The sequence below is a fragment of the Schistocerca americana genome, chromosome 3, assembly GCF_021461395.2.
Source record: "Schistocerca americana isolate TAMUIC-IGC-003095 chromosome 3, iqSchAmer2.1, whole genome shotgun sequence".
Lineage (NCBI taxonomy): Eukaryota > Metazoa > Arthropoda > Insecta > Orthoptera > Acrididae > Schistocerca > Schistocerca americana.
The window spans coordinates 911,420,323-911,437,157 of NC_060121.1; the positions used below are offsets into that span (position 1 = coordinate 911,420,323).

At 37.2% G+C, this 16,835-nt stretch overlaps 1 protein-coding gene across 2 annotated transcripts in view; it reads left to right on the top strand.

Moving 5' to 3' along the window:
- The window catches only part of LOC124605540 (methenyltetrahydrofolate synthase domain-containing protein), a 141,989-nt gene that overhangs the window by 104,637 nt on the left and 20,517 nt on the right, over window positions 1–16,835 (top strand). For both annotated transcript variants that reach the window (XM_047137295.1, XM_047137296.1), the window contains one exon: window positions 7,895–8,085. In XM_047137295.1, coding sequence (XP_046993251.1) covers window positions 7,895–8,085 — 191 coding nt within the window. The remainder of the gene's footprint in view (window positions 1–7,894; window positions 8,086–16,835) is intronic.

The window sequence follows — 16,835 nt, forward strand, 5'->3', positions numbered from 1 at the left end:
GTGTGTGTGTGTGTGTGTGTGTGTGTGTGTGTGTGAAGTACAATCTAACTTCTGCATCATTTCCATGCAGTAATGTGTTCATTGTAAATAAATGTTGTAGTAGTTCTATTATATGTTTATTACCTTTTTTTAAATTTTAAATTCAGTGCATCATGCAATCTTAGTAAATAGTGTTGCGAAATGATATTTCCATATACTGTTCATTTTATACTGTTTATTTTTTATATTTTCTATTTTTAATTCCCGTTGTTTTATGGAATTATCTTGTGGGGCAGTGTGTGTAAAGTAAATAAAGTGTTTGTTCAGTAGAAGTGAGAAGTTAGATTATTATGTAAAACAGGTAACCATACATCTAGAGAAGGAAAGTTGCTACTCATCATGTAGCAGAGATGCTGAGTCGCGATAGGCACACGTGCAGTCTCAGAGAGCTGTAACAACACTCATTACATTCCATCCTGGATTTTCCATTGTTTGATAACCATACATCTGACAGAGGAACTTGAGAGTCTTACTTTAACTTTCCAATAAGTATACTCCTGAATGTTCATTGTTACTGATAATGATAATCAGTTTCTACTGAATTGAAATATTCAAAGCCACAATTAATTTTCATGTAGACTTTACCTCCTCTTCCAAGTGTTCAGAATTGAGTTATGTACTCTGGTAGCAAGATATTCAACATGCTTCCATCTAACATAAAGCAAGAAATTGGAAATCCCTGCCAGTTCAAAATAAAATTAAAATCATACCTCAATAGCCACATTTTCTACAAATTATCTGAATATTTAGATTCATGGATTGAAAAGTTATATTAACTACATGGACAGGAGCAGTGTTTGTTAAAAAGCTGTGTGACAAGCAATAAGATATTGTACATAAGACTCAGTATTCATTGATTTAAAATATTTTCTTTCGTGAAACCATTGTAATGAAGTTAGCATTACTGTGTAACTTGGCTTGTTCTCGTTCTTGATGAAATGTGCGGAACACAGTGAATAAATACTGGAGCAATGAAGGATACCAAGTGATTGGAAAGATACACACATCATTCCTCATTTTAAGAAGGGCTGTTTAATAGATACAAGCAATTGTACACCTATCACTGATTTCATATAAAAACAAAGATGAGGTGACTTACCGAACAAAAGCGCTGGCAGGTCGATAGACACACAAACAAACACAAACATACACACAAAATTCAAGCTTTCGCAACAAACTGTTGCCTCATCAGGAAAGAGGGAAGGAGAGGGGAAGACGAAAGGAAGTGGGGTTTAAGGGAGAGGGTAAGGAGTCATTCCAATCCCGGGAGCGGAAAGACTTACCTTAGGGGGAAAAAAGGACAGGTATACACTCGCACACACGCACATATCCATCCACATTGAAATATGTCTGCTTGTGTCTGTATGTGTGGATGGATATGTGCGTGTGTGCGAGTGTATACCTGTCCTTTTTTCCCCCTAAGGTAAGTCTTTCCGCTCCCGGGATTGGAATGACTCCTTACCCTCTCCCTTAAAACCCACTTCCTTTCGTCTTCCCCTCTCCTTCCCTCTTTCCTGATGAGGCAACAGTCTGTTGCGAAAGCTTGAATTTTGTGTGTATGTTTGTGTTTGTTTGTGTGTCTATCGACCTGCCAGCGCTTTTGTTCGGTAAGTCACCTCATCTTTGTTTTTATATATAATTTTTCCCACGTGGAATGTTTCCTTCCATTATATTGATATCACTGATTTCAGTTTGTTGTAAAATTGTGCAACACATATTATGCAGATGTACTATAACATTTTTTGAAAATGAATATTTTCTCTGTGCAACCAAGATCTTGCAGAACTTAGCATGATCTGTTCATGAGATCCAGTGGGCTATAGATGATGTTGTCCATATGTTCTTAGACTTCCATAAAGCATTTTATACAGTTCCACACTGCCATTTATTGAACAAAATACAAGTTTGCTAAGTACTGGACCAGATTTGTGACTGGATTCTGAAATTTTGAAATTTCTAGCAGATAGAACTCAACATGTCACTCTCAATAAGATATAATTACCCTGTGTTTGTGTTGCAAGGCTGTTACTTCGCATTTATAAATGATGTAGTAAATAATATAAGACGTTCCTTGGGTTGTATGTAGACAGTGCTGTTGCCTGTGGGAAGGTTGCAACATGCACAGACTACAGCAAACGTATTGCATGTAAATAAGTGAAGAGATCCATTACTGTTTGATTATACTATTGAAAATAAATCAATGAAAGTAGTAACAACTGTAAAATACCTGTTAGTAACAGACTGGAGCAACTTAATGTGGAATGATGATGTGGAGCATACTTTTAGGAAAAGCAAAGGCCAAGTTAAGATTGATTAGAAGAATATTAAGGAATTTCAATTTACTCTTGAATGAAGAGGCTTACAAAAACTTGTTTGAGTGATTCTACATCCAATCTATACTCTGCAAACCACTTTACAGAGTATGATGGAGGGAACTTGATGTCCTACTGCTGCTTCTCCCATTTTCTGTTCCACTTGTAAATGGTGTGTGAGAATTGTATTGTTGGTAAGCATCTGTGTGAGCTTAAATCTCTCTAATTTTATCTTCATGATCTTTTCCCAAGATATTTTTGTTTTCGGAATATTAAGTGAAAACCAGTCAGTAATACACAATGACTCTATGCACATCCACTACTGGAGTTGGATGAGCATCTACCATGTTTTCACACTTACTAGACAAACCCGTGATGAAAAATGCATCTCTTTGCATCTTCTCTATTTCCTCTTGCAATCCTGTATGGCAAGGATCCCTTGAATATTGCTCGTCAGTCTGGGACCCTTACCAAGTAGCACTGATAGAAGTAAAATGCAATGAAAAGTGGTGCAGTTTGACACAGGTTCATTCATTAAGATTGATAATGTTACGTAGGTACTCATCAGACTCCAGTGGCAGGTGCTACTAGAAGGCATTGTGCATCACAGAGAAATTTTCCATTAAAATTGTGAGAGTGCATGTCCCAAGAAGAATTGTGCAGCATATTACAAAAACATGAGCACCTTCCAAAATACCCTCATCAAGAAAACCAGATATTTGGTGGCTTATTGAGCTTATTGAATCTTTCTGTCCACGCACCATTCATGAATGGAAAAGAAGAATGATAAAATAGTGATATCAGAAGGGCCCTTCACCACACACTGTAAGTTGGCTTGTCAAAAATGGATGTAGATGTACAGAAACCGGACTGCAGTTCTAAAATTCAAAGAACATGAAAACGAGACAGTAGTTGAAAGACAAGTGAGGAAATATTGAACTCTGATATTATCCATCTTCTTTCACTCACATCATCAAAATGACAGACATCTCCAAACTATATCTTCCATCTTAATTCAGACCTTAGGCTGTACTGTAGATCACTCTATCACCATGGCTGACTTTCCAGAAATAATATGGAAACAAAATAAATATTGCCAGTGCTGTTTTATATCTCTGTTTGTGCATGTACAGGATCATGCCCCACATTGGTAGTGTCAACCAGCCCATGAGTAGGACACGGTTTAACCTGTTTCCCCCCTTGCTATTCAGTCTATACATAGAGCAAAAGAAACTCAGGAATTGGAAACTGAATTAAAGGTTCACTTTTAAGTTTTAGTGATGGCATAATAAATCAGTAAGAAGTTATATGATGAACATATACATTTACGTCCATATCCTACAAACCACTGTGAAGCGTATGACAAGTGATACTTCCCATAGTACCCAGCCCGGTACAAGAGTTTTTTCTCATTCCATTTGTGTATTGAATATGGGAAAAATTGCTCCTAAAATAGCTCTGTGCCTGCTAAAATTAATCTGATCTACTCTTTGTGGTCCATATGGAAATGAATCATAGGAGACTGTAGTTAGTTTTCACTAAATACTTGTTTTTAAACTAAAGTAAGGCTTCACGGTATAGTCAGCATCTTTCTTAAAGTGAATACCAGGTCAGCTTTTTCAGAATTTCCATGAAACTCTCTCATGAGTCAAATTTATTTAATATAGATCACACACTTAAGTGAATTCTAGAATGGGTTGCACATGTGTTTTGTAAGCCATCTCCTTTGTAGACTGTCCACACTTTGCATGCAAGTATTCTATTAATGCACTGAAGTCTGTCATTGACTTGATCATTCCATTTTATTTCCCCAGAAATTTTTGTGCCCAGATATTTGTATGGGTTTTCTGAGCCCAGCTGAGTTAACTGGTATCATAGTCATAGGATATTATGCTTTTGCATATTGTGAAATGTATAATTTTACATTTTTGAATATTTAAAGCAATCTGCCAATTGTTGTTTGACTTGTCAGATGTGGTCCTATACTTCTAAAGCTTTCCTGAGATAGTACATCTTTCCAGGCAACTGCATCATCTGCACTAGTTGAGGTAACTGTTCACGATTTGTCATATCATTAATACACAACAGTCTCAACATGCTTCCCTGGAGCACACCTGAAGTTACTTGTAAATTTGTTGTTAACTCTCCATTTAAAATATCATGCTTTGTCCTCCATACCAAGAAATCCAGACCCAGTTACAAATTTCATTTGGTACTGCATATAACTGTACTTTTATTAATAAGTGTTGGTGTGGTACTGAGTCAAAATATTTTCAGAAATCAAGAAATACTACATCCTCTTGTTTGCTTTCACCCATTACTTTCAACATGTTACATGAGAAAAGAACGAATTTTGTTTTACATGAATGATGTTTTTGGGATAGATGCTGGGTGACTTGGAGGACACCCTTCCATTTGAGACACTGGGTTTAATTTGCGTTCAGAATATGTTCTAAGCCTCTACAGCAGATGGATGTCAGTGATATATTATAGTAGTTCTGTGGACACTTCAGTTACAGAAGTTGTTGCAAGCCATATACTGTGAGCGTTTTACAACCAAATGCATTTCATTGAGCATTTCACTATCTGTAGCTCTGTGCTTTGTTTTACACCTGTTACTCAGAATTTGTTGTTTCTTAGAAGTTTCTTCACAGAGACTGTATAAGAGGAGGGCCACTCTCACCATGAACTGTTCTACTAAACGGTCCACCAAAAAGAGCTCCTGCATTAAAAAAATAAAAAAGATACAGAGAAAATACTTTTACTTGTGAACAACAAATACTATGATATTTTACATTAACTGGTTTTAAAAATTATGTATGGTAAATGGCTCCTCCATTCTTGACACATTAATGAAGCATCCCCTGGAAGTTTTCCGTAGTTCTTCGTGACATTTCCAGGGGAATGGCAGCCAATTCCTGGGTTATTGTCTCCTTACATTAATGTAGGGTTGTGGGGTGATGTTTGTACACTTGAGCATTTAGGTGTCCCCAAAGAGAAAAATCACAAGGTGAAAAATTAAATGACCTTGGGGCCCAGACGATGTATCTTCATGAAGAGAGACAACGTCCAAGAATTTTTAGAGGATGCTGAGTGGTATTGCTGTGGCTCTGTATTGTTGGAACCATACTCCTCCCTTTTCATGATCCCCAACAGACTGGTTATATAAACTCCCTACCAAGTGACAATAACAATTTTAGTTAACTGTCTTATACCTTCTTCGAAAAAATACAGACTCCACACACCTAATTCAGCAATGGTGCATTGAATTGTCAATCACTTGCTGTAATGTAGTCACTCGTGAAGTTCTTGAGGGTTTCCTGCTGCCCTGTAGTAGAAATTTTGTTTATTTATATTATATGACAAGTGGAAGTGACCCACATCAGAAGAAATCAAAGCAGCACCTGGGGGAATGTTCTGAAGCATTTCCTCACATACAGCTTTGCAAATTTCAATGTCTCTCTCACTTCATTCTTGGGTAACAATAATTTTGTCATATCAGACAATCCCAGGGTAGCTGCATGTTTAAAAGCTAAACATTTGGAGAGTGCTGGCTGGACAATCTCACATGCATCACATTTCCCTGTTTGTTACAGTCCGAGGTTGATCAGTAGATTTTCTTTTCTGTGGAGAAACTGATGCTGTAAAGTTTGATACCCAAACTTGAATGGTTTTTCTATCAGGAACAGAATCTTGTTGGCCAAGGTGAAACTGAATGTGAAATGTTTGAGTAGTAATCACAGAACCACCATTACAGATCTACTCCTCTACAACAAATACATGATGCTCACCCAGCCGAGCCATTGCTTATGCTGAAAATGGCATGTACACAGCTATCAATCAATATCTGCTCCATGTCAATAACCCCATCACAATTCACACAGTGGCCTCTCCAAATAGGGGAAATCTTTTTGCCAGTCCCTGCAGTTACATGTCTGTCCAGTGCTTGTCTAATACTCTTCTAAACTTTATCCATTGTTCCTCTTCTTGTCCTGCCCAGAGCTAAATGTTTTACATTCCTCCTTGGGGGATGACACCATTGCTTGTCTACCTATTTTACGGTGTTAATAGTAGTTTCCTTTTAGTTGAATGATCACTGTGCTGTAAGTGCATCATTATCAATTATCCAGTTCATTGTGTCTGTCCTCAAAGAACTCAGGTCTACTTTTTGTTCCCATTAGATCTAACATATTTCTGTTATGAGTTGGCGTCCCAAATATCTGTTGTCGGCAGCTTTCAGATAAGTCATTTAGAATTATTTCACATGATATCTTGTTGTGTCCACCATGTACAAAACTATAGTTATCTCAATAGATTATTAGATAATTATAGTCTCTTCCAATGACAGTATAGTTGGGGAAATTATATACCAGTGAGATTTGTGCTAAAGTTCTTTGTTTCATTTGGGGTTAGTCTGATGGTCAGTATAAGGCCCAATTAAAGTTGGTGAACACACACATGATACTCAGTCTTCCCCAGATGATCTTGCTTGCAGCTTCAGTTTGTACCACAGTGGATTTGAATTTCTCATCTACCATGGCAAATACATCACCACTATTTCTCATTAGTCTATCCATTCAGTATGCATTTAGATTTACCCCAAAAAGCCCACTACTGTGAATTTTGTATTATTACCGGCTTTCTGTACTTAGTATTATGTAAGCTCCATTCCTTTTTAGTAATGCTTCAAACTGAAAGAGCTTCAGCAGTTGCTCACTATTACTTTAATAGTCTTGCCTGTCAGGGGAGTTCTTTGGAGTTAACAACAATATTTCATGGTCTCCTATAGATATCATTTTCTGGACTGGATGGAGAATTGCCTAATCACGCCAGTTGCGCAAGTCTAACATGTCATGGTCTGGTTTGTGACCAAACCTTTGAAGTCCTGGTCCAAGCCTTCCTCTTGACTCTGAAAATGCTCTGTTCTGGGGACACTGCTGCAGATTGCAAACTTCATTGAAATTCCATGAGCAAAGCTCAGTTAAAACAAATCAAGGGTGATGGACTTTTGGATGATACTGAGGTAACTGAGTTGGGAAATTAGATGGTAAAAGCAATAGACACATTTTGCTATTTGGGCAGCAAAACGACTGACATTGGTGAAGTAAAGAGTACATAAAATGCCTACTGGCAGTAGCAAGAAAATTTTCAGAAAAAGAGAAATTTGTGAACATTGAGTTTTAATTTAAATGTTGGGCAAGCTTTTCCAAAAATATTAGTCTGGATTGTAGCCTCATGTGGAAGTGAAACAATACTAGTCCTCTAAATATTTTATCATTCTCCATCTCTTTCAGGCACAGATGAAAACCTACCAGTTTTTGAGTTCCTAAAGCTCGTAATGTTTTTGCCCTTTTTTGTATCAACCCTGTCACAGTTTCAGCAGTTTGCAACTCATTGCTTTTCAAATGTCTTATTGCAATTTTTGGCTTCAGATTTGACTTGAGATTAGCACTTATGTCTGTTCTGATGTTATACACTACAAGCTGATATGCCTGCATTTTGTATTTTAAATTTATTTATGAGAACTTTCTAACCATTTTCAGGTATTTGATTCTCTCCCTCATCAGTTGTTTAAGAGTCATGATGTTCCTGTTGACATCATCATAACACCAACACAGATAATAAATGTCACACCTCGACTTCCAAGGCCTCCTGGAATAATATGGAGTTTATTAACAGAACAGAGACTCAGAGAGATACCTATATTGCAGGTCCTACGTGAACAACTAATGAAGTAAGTCTACTTTTGTTTATTTTATTTTTTTCTTCTTTCTGCATGTTGTAACTTGTCTTCACTAATAATATTTATATGTACTTACCAAAATACACTCGTATGTAGTCCTTTCTGGTTTCTTTTGTGATAGTTGACTATAAGCACTGTTGCATTTACTGAACTAAAGCTGCATGGGAGATCATTTGCTCAAGGCTCAGTATCAAGGTTAGGCATGAACATGTTGTGAAGTATGTAAAGACTGTTAGTGGCGCCAAAGTTAGTGTCCAGTCCCTAGTGTGTGAGACAGGAAATGAGATTGACGGTACACGACCAAAATCTGAAATGCTTAGCTCCATTTTCAAATGTTCCTTTACAAAAGAAAATCCAGGAGAATTCCACCAAATTAATCCTTGTGCCGCTGGGAGGATGAACAAAACAAATATTAGTGTCAGTAGTGTTGAGAAACAACTGAAATCAGTAAAATTGAACAAAACTCCATGTCAAGATTCTGTGCTGAATTTGCACCTGAGTTAGACCCTCTTTTAATTATAATCTATCATATTCCTTGAACAAAAGACCATGTCCAGTTCTTGGTAAAAGGCACAGGTCACACCCATCTACAAGAAGGGTAGTCCAGTATCCTTGACATTGATTTGTTGTAGAACCTTAGAACATATTCTGGGCTCAAACATAATGAGGTATCTCAAACGGAATGACCCCCTCAGTGCAAATAGCATGGATTTCAAAAGCATCAATCACGTGAAACCCAACTCACACTTTTCCCACATGACTTACTTAAAGCTTTGGATCAAAGCAATCAGGTAGATGGTCTATTTCTTGATTTCCGAAAAGTGTTTGACTCAGTACCACAACTATGCTTATTGTAAAAACTAAGGTCATATAAGCTATCAAGTGAAATTTGTGACTGCATTGAGGACCTTTTGGCAGGGAGGATGCAGCATGTTATCTAGGATGAAAAATCATCGTCAGATGTAGAAGTAAATTCGGGTGTGCACCAGGGAAGTGTGTTATGACCCTCGCTATTCAAATTGCATATTAGTGACCGTGCAGATGATATTAATAGTAAAATTAGGCTTTTTGCAGATGATGCAGTTATCTGTAATGAAGTACTAGCTGAAAGAAGCTGCATAAATATTCAGGCAGATCTTGATAAGATTTAAAGTGGCACAGAGATTTGCATCTTGCTTTAAATGTCCAGAAATGTAAAATTGTGCATTTCACAAAACGAAAAGCCATAGTATCCTATTACTATATCAGTGAGTCACTGTTGGAATTGGCCACTCATACAAGTACCTGGATGTAACACTTTGTACAGATATGAAATGGAATTATCACATAGGTTCAGTTGTGGGTAAAGCAGGTGGTAGGCTTTGGTTTATTGGTAGAACACTGGGGAAATGCAATCAATCTACAAATAGACTGATCACTTTTGCAATCAGCTCTAGAATATTGCTCAAGTGTGTGTGATCCATACCAGATAGGACCAACAGGGGTTATTGAATGTATACAGAGAAGAGCAACACAAATGGTCCCAAGTTTGTTTAATCCATGGGAGAGTGTCACAGAGATAATGAACTGAACTGAACTGGATGTCTCTTGAAGATAGACATAAACTGCTTGAAGAAAGCCTGTTGACAAAGTTTCAAAAACCTGCTTTAAGTGATTACTCTAGGAATATACTACAGCCCCCTATGTGATGCTCACATAGGGATTGTGAGGATAAGATTAGAGTAACTACTGCACCCACAGAGGCATTTAGTCAATCATTCTTCCTGTGCTCCATACTTGAATGGAACACGAAGAAACCCTAATAACTGGCACAATAGGATGTACCCTCTGCCATGCACCTCATGGTGGTTTGCAGAGTATATATGTAGATGAAGATTGTTTGTTCCTTCTAGCAACCACATGGTTCACACCTAAATGTCATTGATCTTCCCCAATCATTTAGTCATCTTCGGAGGAACATTCAACAATAATACATCATTACAATTTTATAAATGGTATGTCCTCCCCCCATGAACCATGGACCTTGCCGTTGGTGGGGAGGCTTGCGTGCCTCAGCAATACAGATAGCCATACCGTAGGTGCAACCACAACGGAGGGGTATCTGTTGAGAGGCCAGACAAATGTGTGGTTCCTGAAGAGGGGCAGCAACCTTTTCAGTAGTTGTAGGGGCAACAGTCTGGATGATTGACTGATCTGGCCTTGTAACACTAACCAAAATGGCCTTGCTGTTCTGGTACTGCGAACGACTGAAAGCAAGGGGAAACTACAGCCATAATTTTTCCCGAGGGCATGCAGCTTTACTGTATGATTAAATGATGATGGTGTCCTCTTGGGTAAAATATTCCGGAGGTAAAATAGTCCCCCATTCAGATCTCCGGGTGGGGACTACTGAAGTGGACGTTGTTATCAAGAGAAAGAAAACTGGCATTCTACGGATCGGAGCTTTGAATGTCAGATCCCTTAATCGGGCAGGTAGGTTAGAAAATTTAAAAAGGGAAATGGATAGGTTAAAGTTAGATATAGTGGGAATTAGTGAAGTTTGGTGGCAGGATGGACAAGACTTTTGGTCAGGTGAATACAGGGTTATAAATACAAAATCAAATAGGGGTAATGCAGTAGTAGGTTTAATAATGAATAAAAAAATAGGAGTACGGGTAAGCTACTACAAACAGCATAGTGAACGCATTATTGTGGCCAGGATAGACACGAAGCCCACGCCTACTACAGTAGTACAAGTTTATATGCCAACTAGCTCTGCAGACGATGAAGAAATTGATGAAATGTATGATGAGATAAAATAAATTATTCAGGTAGTGAAGGGAGACGAAAATTTAATAGTCATGGGTGACTGGAATTCGACAGTAGGAAAAGAGAGAGAAGGAAATGTAGGAGGTGAATATGGATTGGGGCTAAGAAGTGAAAGAGGAAGCCGCCTGGTAGAATTTTGTGCAGAGCATAACTTAATCATAGCTAACACTTGGTTTAAGAATCATGAAAGAAGGTTGTATACATGGAAGAAGCCTGGAGATACTAGAAGGTTTCAGATAGATTATATAATGGGAAGACAGAGATTTAGGAACCAGGTTTTAAATTGTAAGACATTTCCAGGGGCAGATGTGGACTCTGACCACAATCTATTGGTTATGAACTGTAGATTAAAACTGAAGAAATTGCAAAAAGGTGTGAATTTAAGGAGATGGGACCTGGATATACTGAAAGAACCAGAGGTGGTACAGAGTTTCAGGGAGAGCATAAGGGAACAATTGACAGGAATGGGGGAAAGAAATACAGTAGAAGAAGAATGGGTAGCTTTGAGGGATGAAATAGTGAAAGCAGCAGAGGATCAAATAGGTAAAAAGACGAGGGATACTAGAAACCCTTGGGTAACAGAAGAGATACTGAATTTAATTGATGAAAGCAGAAAATATAAAAATGCAGTAAGTGAAGGAGGCAAAAAGGAATACAAACGTCTCAAAAATGATATCGACAGGCAGTGCAAAATGGCTAAGCAGGGATGGCTAGAGGACAAATGTAAGGGTGTAGAGGCTTATCTCACTAGGGGTAAGATAGATACTGCCTACAGGAAAATTAAAGAGACCTTTGGAGAAAAGAGAACCACTTGTATGAATATCAAGAGCTTCGATGGAAACCCAGTTCTAAGCAAAGAAGGGACAGCAGAAAGGTGGAAGGATTATATAGAGTGGAGTTTGACGTCTGTTTAAGACAGTGTTATTACTCAAGGAACATACATGTTGAAAGCACCGATGATGGCTGTTAATCAGTCAAAATCGATATGCAAAATTAAATAAAGAAAACATGCTCTTTCGGCTGGTTGCTGCTTATTTGGTAATTTTATGGATATTAATGTCAGTGGACTGAGCTGAAATTGCTGAAACTGAATAGGACCCCAGGGTTGAACAGCATCCACAGGTCATACGTATCTACAAGAAGTGTAACAGAAGTGATCCACAAAACTACCATCCAGTATCATAGCCCAGTCAATGAAGACCAGAAAAGGTTAAATAGGGGAAAAAATTCGTGTAGTCACAAAGTTATGTACAGTTGTAGGATGTGTTGCAAAGAACAACTTACTACCAATCCTGGTCGATGGGGTGTTTGCATGTTGGGCAAGGAGAGGGGGCAGGGAGGAAGAACCTTTAAAGGTCACTTTTTAACATTTTTATTGAACAAAACCAACAGGTGTTTCACAGAGCTGTACTGACCTTTTTGCAGCACATCTTATGAATCACTGGCAATATAGTGTCCCGACATTCCCAGGGGTGTTTATTTTCCATGAATTGTGTTAACACTGCATGGAATACAGAGATGAGTTACTAATAGTATTAATGCAATAAATGTATGTGGGTGGATTTTATTGAAATCTCTGCTCACTGTTATATGCTGCTAGATGGGAAACAGATTCTTAGTCATCCTGTGTGGCAGCTGTAGCATTCTGAGAAATTTGTCTTTCCCACCACCACAAGTGCTGTTCACTTTTTAGTTTACAGATTATACCTCCCAAGCATTTCCTGTCCTGTTCTCTTATGTGAGTAAACAAAATAACTTCACTCAGCTCTTTTTTTTACATAGAGGAGTTTTTATGTGTTAACTGAGCATGTATGTAAATTACATTCCTACAAACAATGTCTGAGAAGTGTTTAATTTGTAAGTGTGATGCCAGCTACCTACATAATGTTTGTAATGCTTGTGGGGAAGGGACTGGATTGGTAAATGAGATACCTTGCTGCTGTCTTATCATTGGTGTCATATTGTAAAGCCATTTAACTGTGTTGTTGTTATTTTGTGGTGAATTAATGAATGGCCCTAAAGTTACTGAACTTCTCTCACCATAAAGTGAGGTACTGGTAGACTGCGCAAATCTCTATCATTCAGGAATTGCTGACATTAGTAGAGTGAGCTGCACTGAGAGACTGAGTGGAACCACTTACCACACCTCTACCTTGCAAGGTGGGCATGAATACGGCTGGTGGAATGTTCAAGTGTTCTGTAATGCATTGACTGACATATGATGAAACAGCTGAAGTTCCATAATGCATGGGTGGCGTACTCCTGTTACAGAGGGAGCCAATTTAGCCTCTCAGCCTCTTCAGGTGTTGGAAGAGATGAGGTTGGGATGACGTATTTGATACTCCTCCTGCTGTGAAGACTGTTAAAGCCATTGACAGTGGAGGCAGAGAGATTGACATTGTCAAATACATATTGTCAGAATGTTACACTTGGGGCAGGCTCTTAACAGTTTCACAGCTCCAACTGTTGATATTTTCTTTTTTTTTTTTTTTTTTTGCATAATAGCTCACTTAATAAACTGAAAATAACTGCACTGTATAGACAAGAGCTCGGTGCAGCTATTTTGCCTACTTACATAAGAGAACAGGACAGGAAATACTGGGGAGGTATTGTCTGTCTGTAAACTGAAAAGTGATCAGTGCACATGATGGGGGAAGTCACATTTTCTGGAAGAATGCTATAACTGCTATACAGAATGACTAAGGATCAGTTTCCCCTCTAGCAGTGTAGAGCAATGAGCAGATCTACATAGAATCTGTCCATATGAGCTTCTTACATTACTATTATTAGGAATTCATATCTGTATTCCATGTAGTGGTATCACACTTCGTGGAAAATGAACAACCCTAGGAATGTCGGGGCACTATGTCGCCCGTGATTCATAAGGTGTGTTGCAGACAGGTCAGGATGGCAACTTATATAGACACACATCATTTTCATGCAAAATAAAGTGAAAATTATACTGGTAAAAGCAGTGAGTTCATGAATTATAGTGATCAAATCAAGTTAAGTGATCCTGTAAGTAGTCTTCAACCAACAATTAACGTTCTGCTGAGTGATGTGAAAAAAACCTACATCTCAGTGTGTGAGCCTTCATTAAAATTGCACATACTTTTGCATGGTAGCCATACTGTTCCAAATATAAATATGAAAAAGCTAACATATAAAAAGTGTTTTGAATGGCTATTGCTATGAAAATGAAAATGTGTAATTTACGGATGATAGTCAAACTCTTCCAAATAAGTGGACTGTAACTACTACTGAAACAAGTGTTAATGATAAACATGAAAGTGTGAAGTGTGATGACAACAAAGCTCGTAAACAACGCAGCAGTGGAGCAAACAAAACAACAATGAGACTCAGTGACAATAGAATCAAGAATCAGTTGCAAAAAAGACACAATGTTCTTTTCTTAAGAGACAATCATGCCAGAAACCTGGTGAGTATTTTACAAGACAATAACAAAGATTTCCAAGCAATGGGAATAGTAAAACAGTGTGCAAGTATGAAAAATGCTGCCGATGTTGACCTACAGGAAAAAAGGAAAGATGAAAATGAATATGTCATGTGCATATCTGGTGCCAACAACGTTGCAAGAAACGAGGCACAAAACTGCATAGCAAGCCTCAAAAAGTTCTTAGAAGCTAACAAATCTTGGAACACAATAGTTATAATGTTACCTCACCTAATATACAATTCATCTTCCACAAGGAGATACAAAAAACGAACATCAGAATCAAGCAGATGAGTGCTTTGTGTGGAAAACATAGAATAGCGTATGTAGGTAAAATGGACAAATGCCTACATACCAAGCATGGGATCATCTAAATTTCGAAGGCAAGAAACTTTTATGTGAGAAAATAAGCAAAATTATTGCAGAGAAAGATGACGTAAACAAAATTATCAATCATAAAGGTGATAGGGATGCTTTTTTGGAGTAAAACGTAGCAATTTAATCCTTACATACCAGAATGTTCAGTAACATAATGAATAAAACAGAACACTTGGGCGTATATCCAAATGAATCAAAATCACATTTCTTAAAAGTGAGTGAATTAGGTTGCAAGGAAGAGGAAGCATATGGATAGAGGCTAAGATATTATGAACTTATAAACTTGTACTGTAGAAGGACACACAAAGGTGGAGGGGTAGGCATTTATAGCAGAAATGATATAGCACATCAAAAAGTCAAATGGATTGATGATTTGAGTAAAGAAATAGTACTTGAGATTGCAGCAATAAATTTAAAACTAGGGAACAACAGGCTGATTATAGCAGCTCCATGTAAGTCACTTGGAAGCAGCATTGAAGAACTTCTCAGTTGTGTGGAGGACCTGCTGGAGAAGACATCAACATATAAAAAACATGTGCTGTTTATTGTAGACATCAACATAGACCTTTAAATAAAAGCAATAATTATTTGCATTGTGTTGATTTACTTCAGTGTTCAGCTATTATCACATAAAATCAGAACCTACAAGAATTACTGTAGAAACACAAACATGCATTGACCACATTCTCGAACTAAAAGTGATACGGTTATGTATTAAAGAAAATGTAATTATAATAAACTTAAAAGACACTAGGCAATAAAAAATGGGAACCAATTTCCAATGCTACAAGCATGAATGATAAATGGGAAAATTTCTATAAATTATTCAATAAAACTTTATATGAAACATGTCCTTTAGTAAAACAAGTAAACAAATCTGTTAATCACAAAGCTGAGAATTACCCTCCAGAAGTCATTGAACTGAGAGAGAACGTGAAAGACTATTACATACTCTTTAGAGTAAAAACAGTGCATATAGCATAAGTTTGTTTATGCACAAAAAAATGATAATTTCTTATCTTCACTATTTATATCAATGTGTGCACTTATGTTTGTTAACTAAATCTTTGTGTCTGTGAACTAAAATCTGTGACAATGTCCAAAAACTGTTTTTTATATGGACAGCAAACAGACAAATAAACAAATGCATAAATTTTGCCATTAAAACACTGTTTTTAATAAGCTGTAATTTTTCAGTCTCCTAAAAGGTGGAAATTATTAGTCATAGAGAAAACTGAACAAAATCTTTTCTGTAGGAAATTTAATGTAACTTAGTTTTATACTGGGAAGCATTTTTTCTAGAAGCTATAGTTTTCAGTTTATTAAAAAAAAACACACATTAGGATTTTTAGTATGTTCATCATGGCACTCCCTTCCACAACTGTACTATAATTTGTGACTGCACGATTTTTTTTCGTCGTTGACTGTACTATAATTGACATTAATCTGTTTTATACTTTCAGAATTTAATGATCTCGGGTTAAGTGCCCCAACCCACCTACATACATTTCTTTACAATGAAGCACTGTACGTACATCCTGTAGAAAGTTTCTAATAGGTAATTGTGAAATGCCTTCCAACCTCAGAAACTGGGTTCACTTTCTTTTGCTATAAACCTGGAAACATTTATTTTTAAATGTTAAATATCTTCTGTTAGTCCTATTTGTAATTGGTCCAACACACTTGAACAATATTTTAGAATGTGTCACAAGTATTTTGTAAGCAGTTTCTTTTGTATACTGGCTGTATTTTCCCAGTATCATACCAGTGAACCTAAGTCTGCTGTTTGCTTTGTCTGTGATAGAGCTTCTGCAATCATTCCATTTAATGTTACCAAAAATTGTGACTCTGAGATATTTTATGAGTTTACTGATTTCAATTATGACTCACTGATACTGTAATCAGAGGATACTATGTGTTTGTGTTTTATGAAGTGCATAATTCTACAGGACAAGCCATACTGTTTAATAGTCTGCAATTGGGTCTCATAACAGCAATATGGAAAGAATAATTGCCACTCACCACACAGAAGAGGCAGTGTGTGGCAGACAGGCACATTGAAAAAGATTGTTAGATATTATTAGCTATCACATTAAGTAAT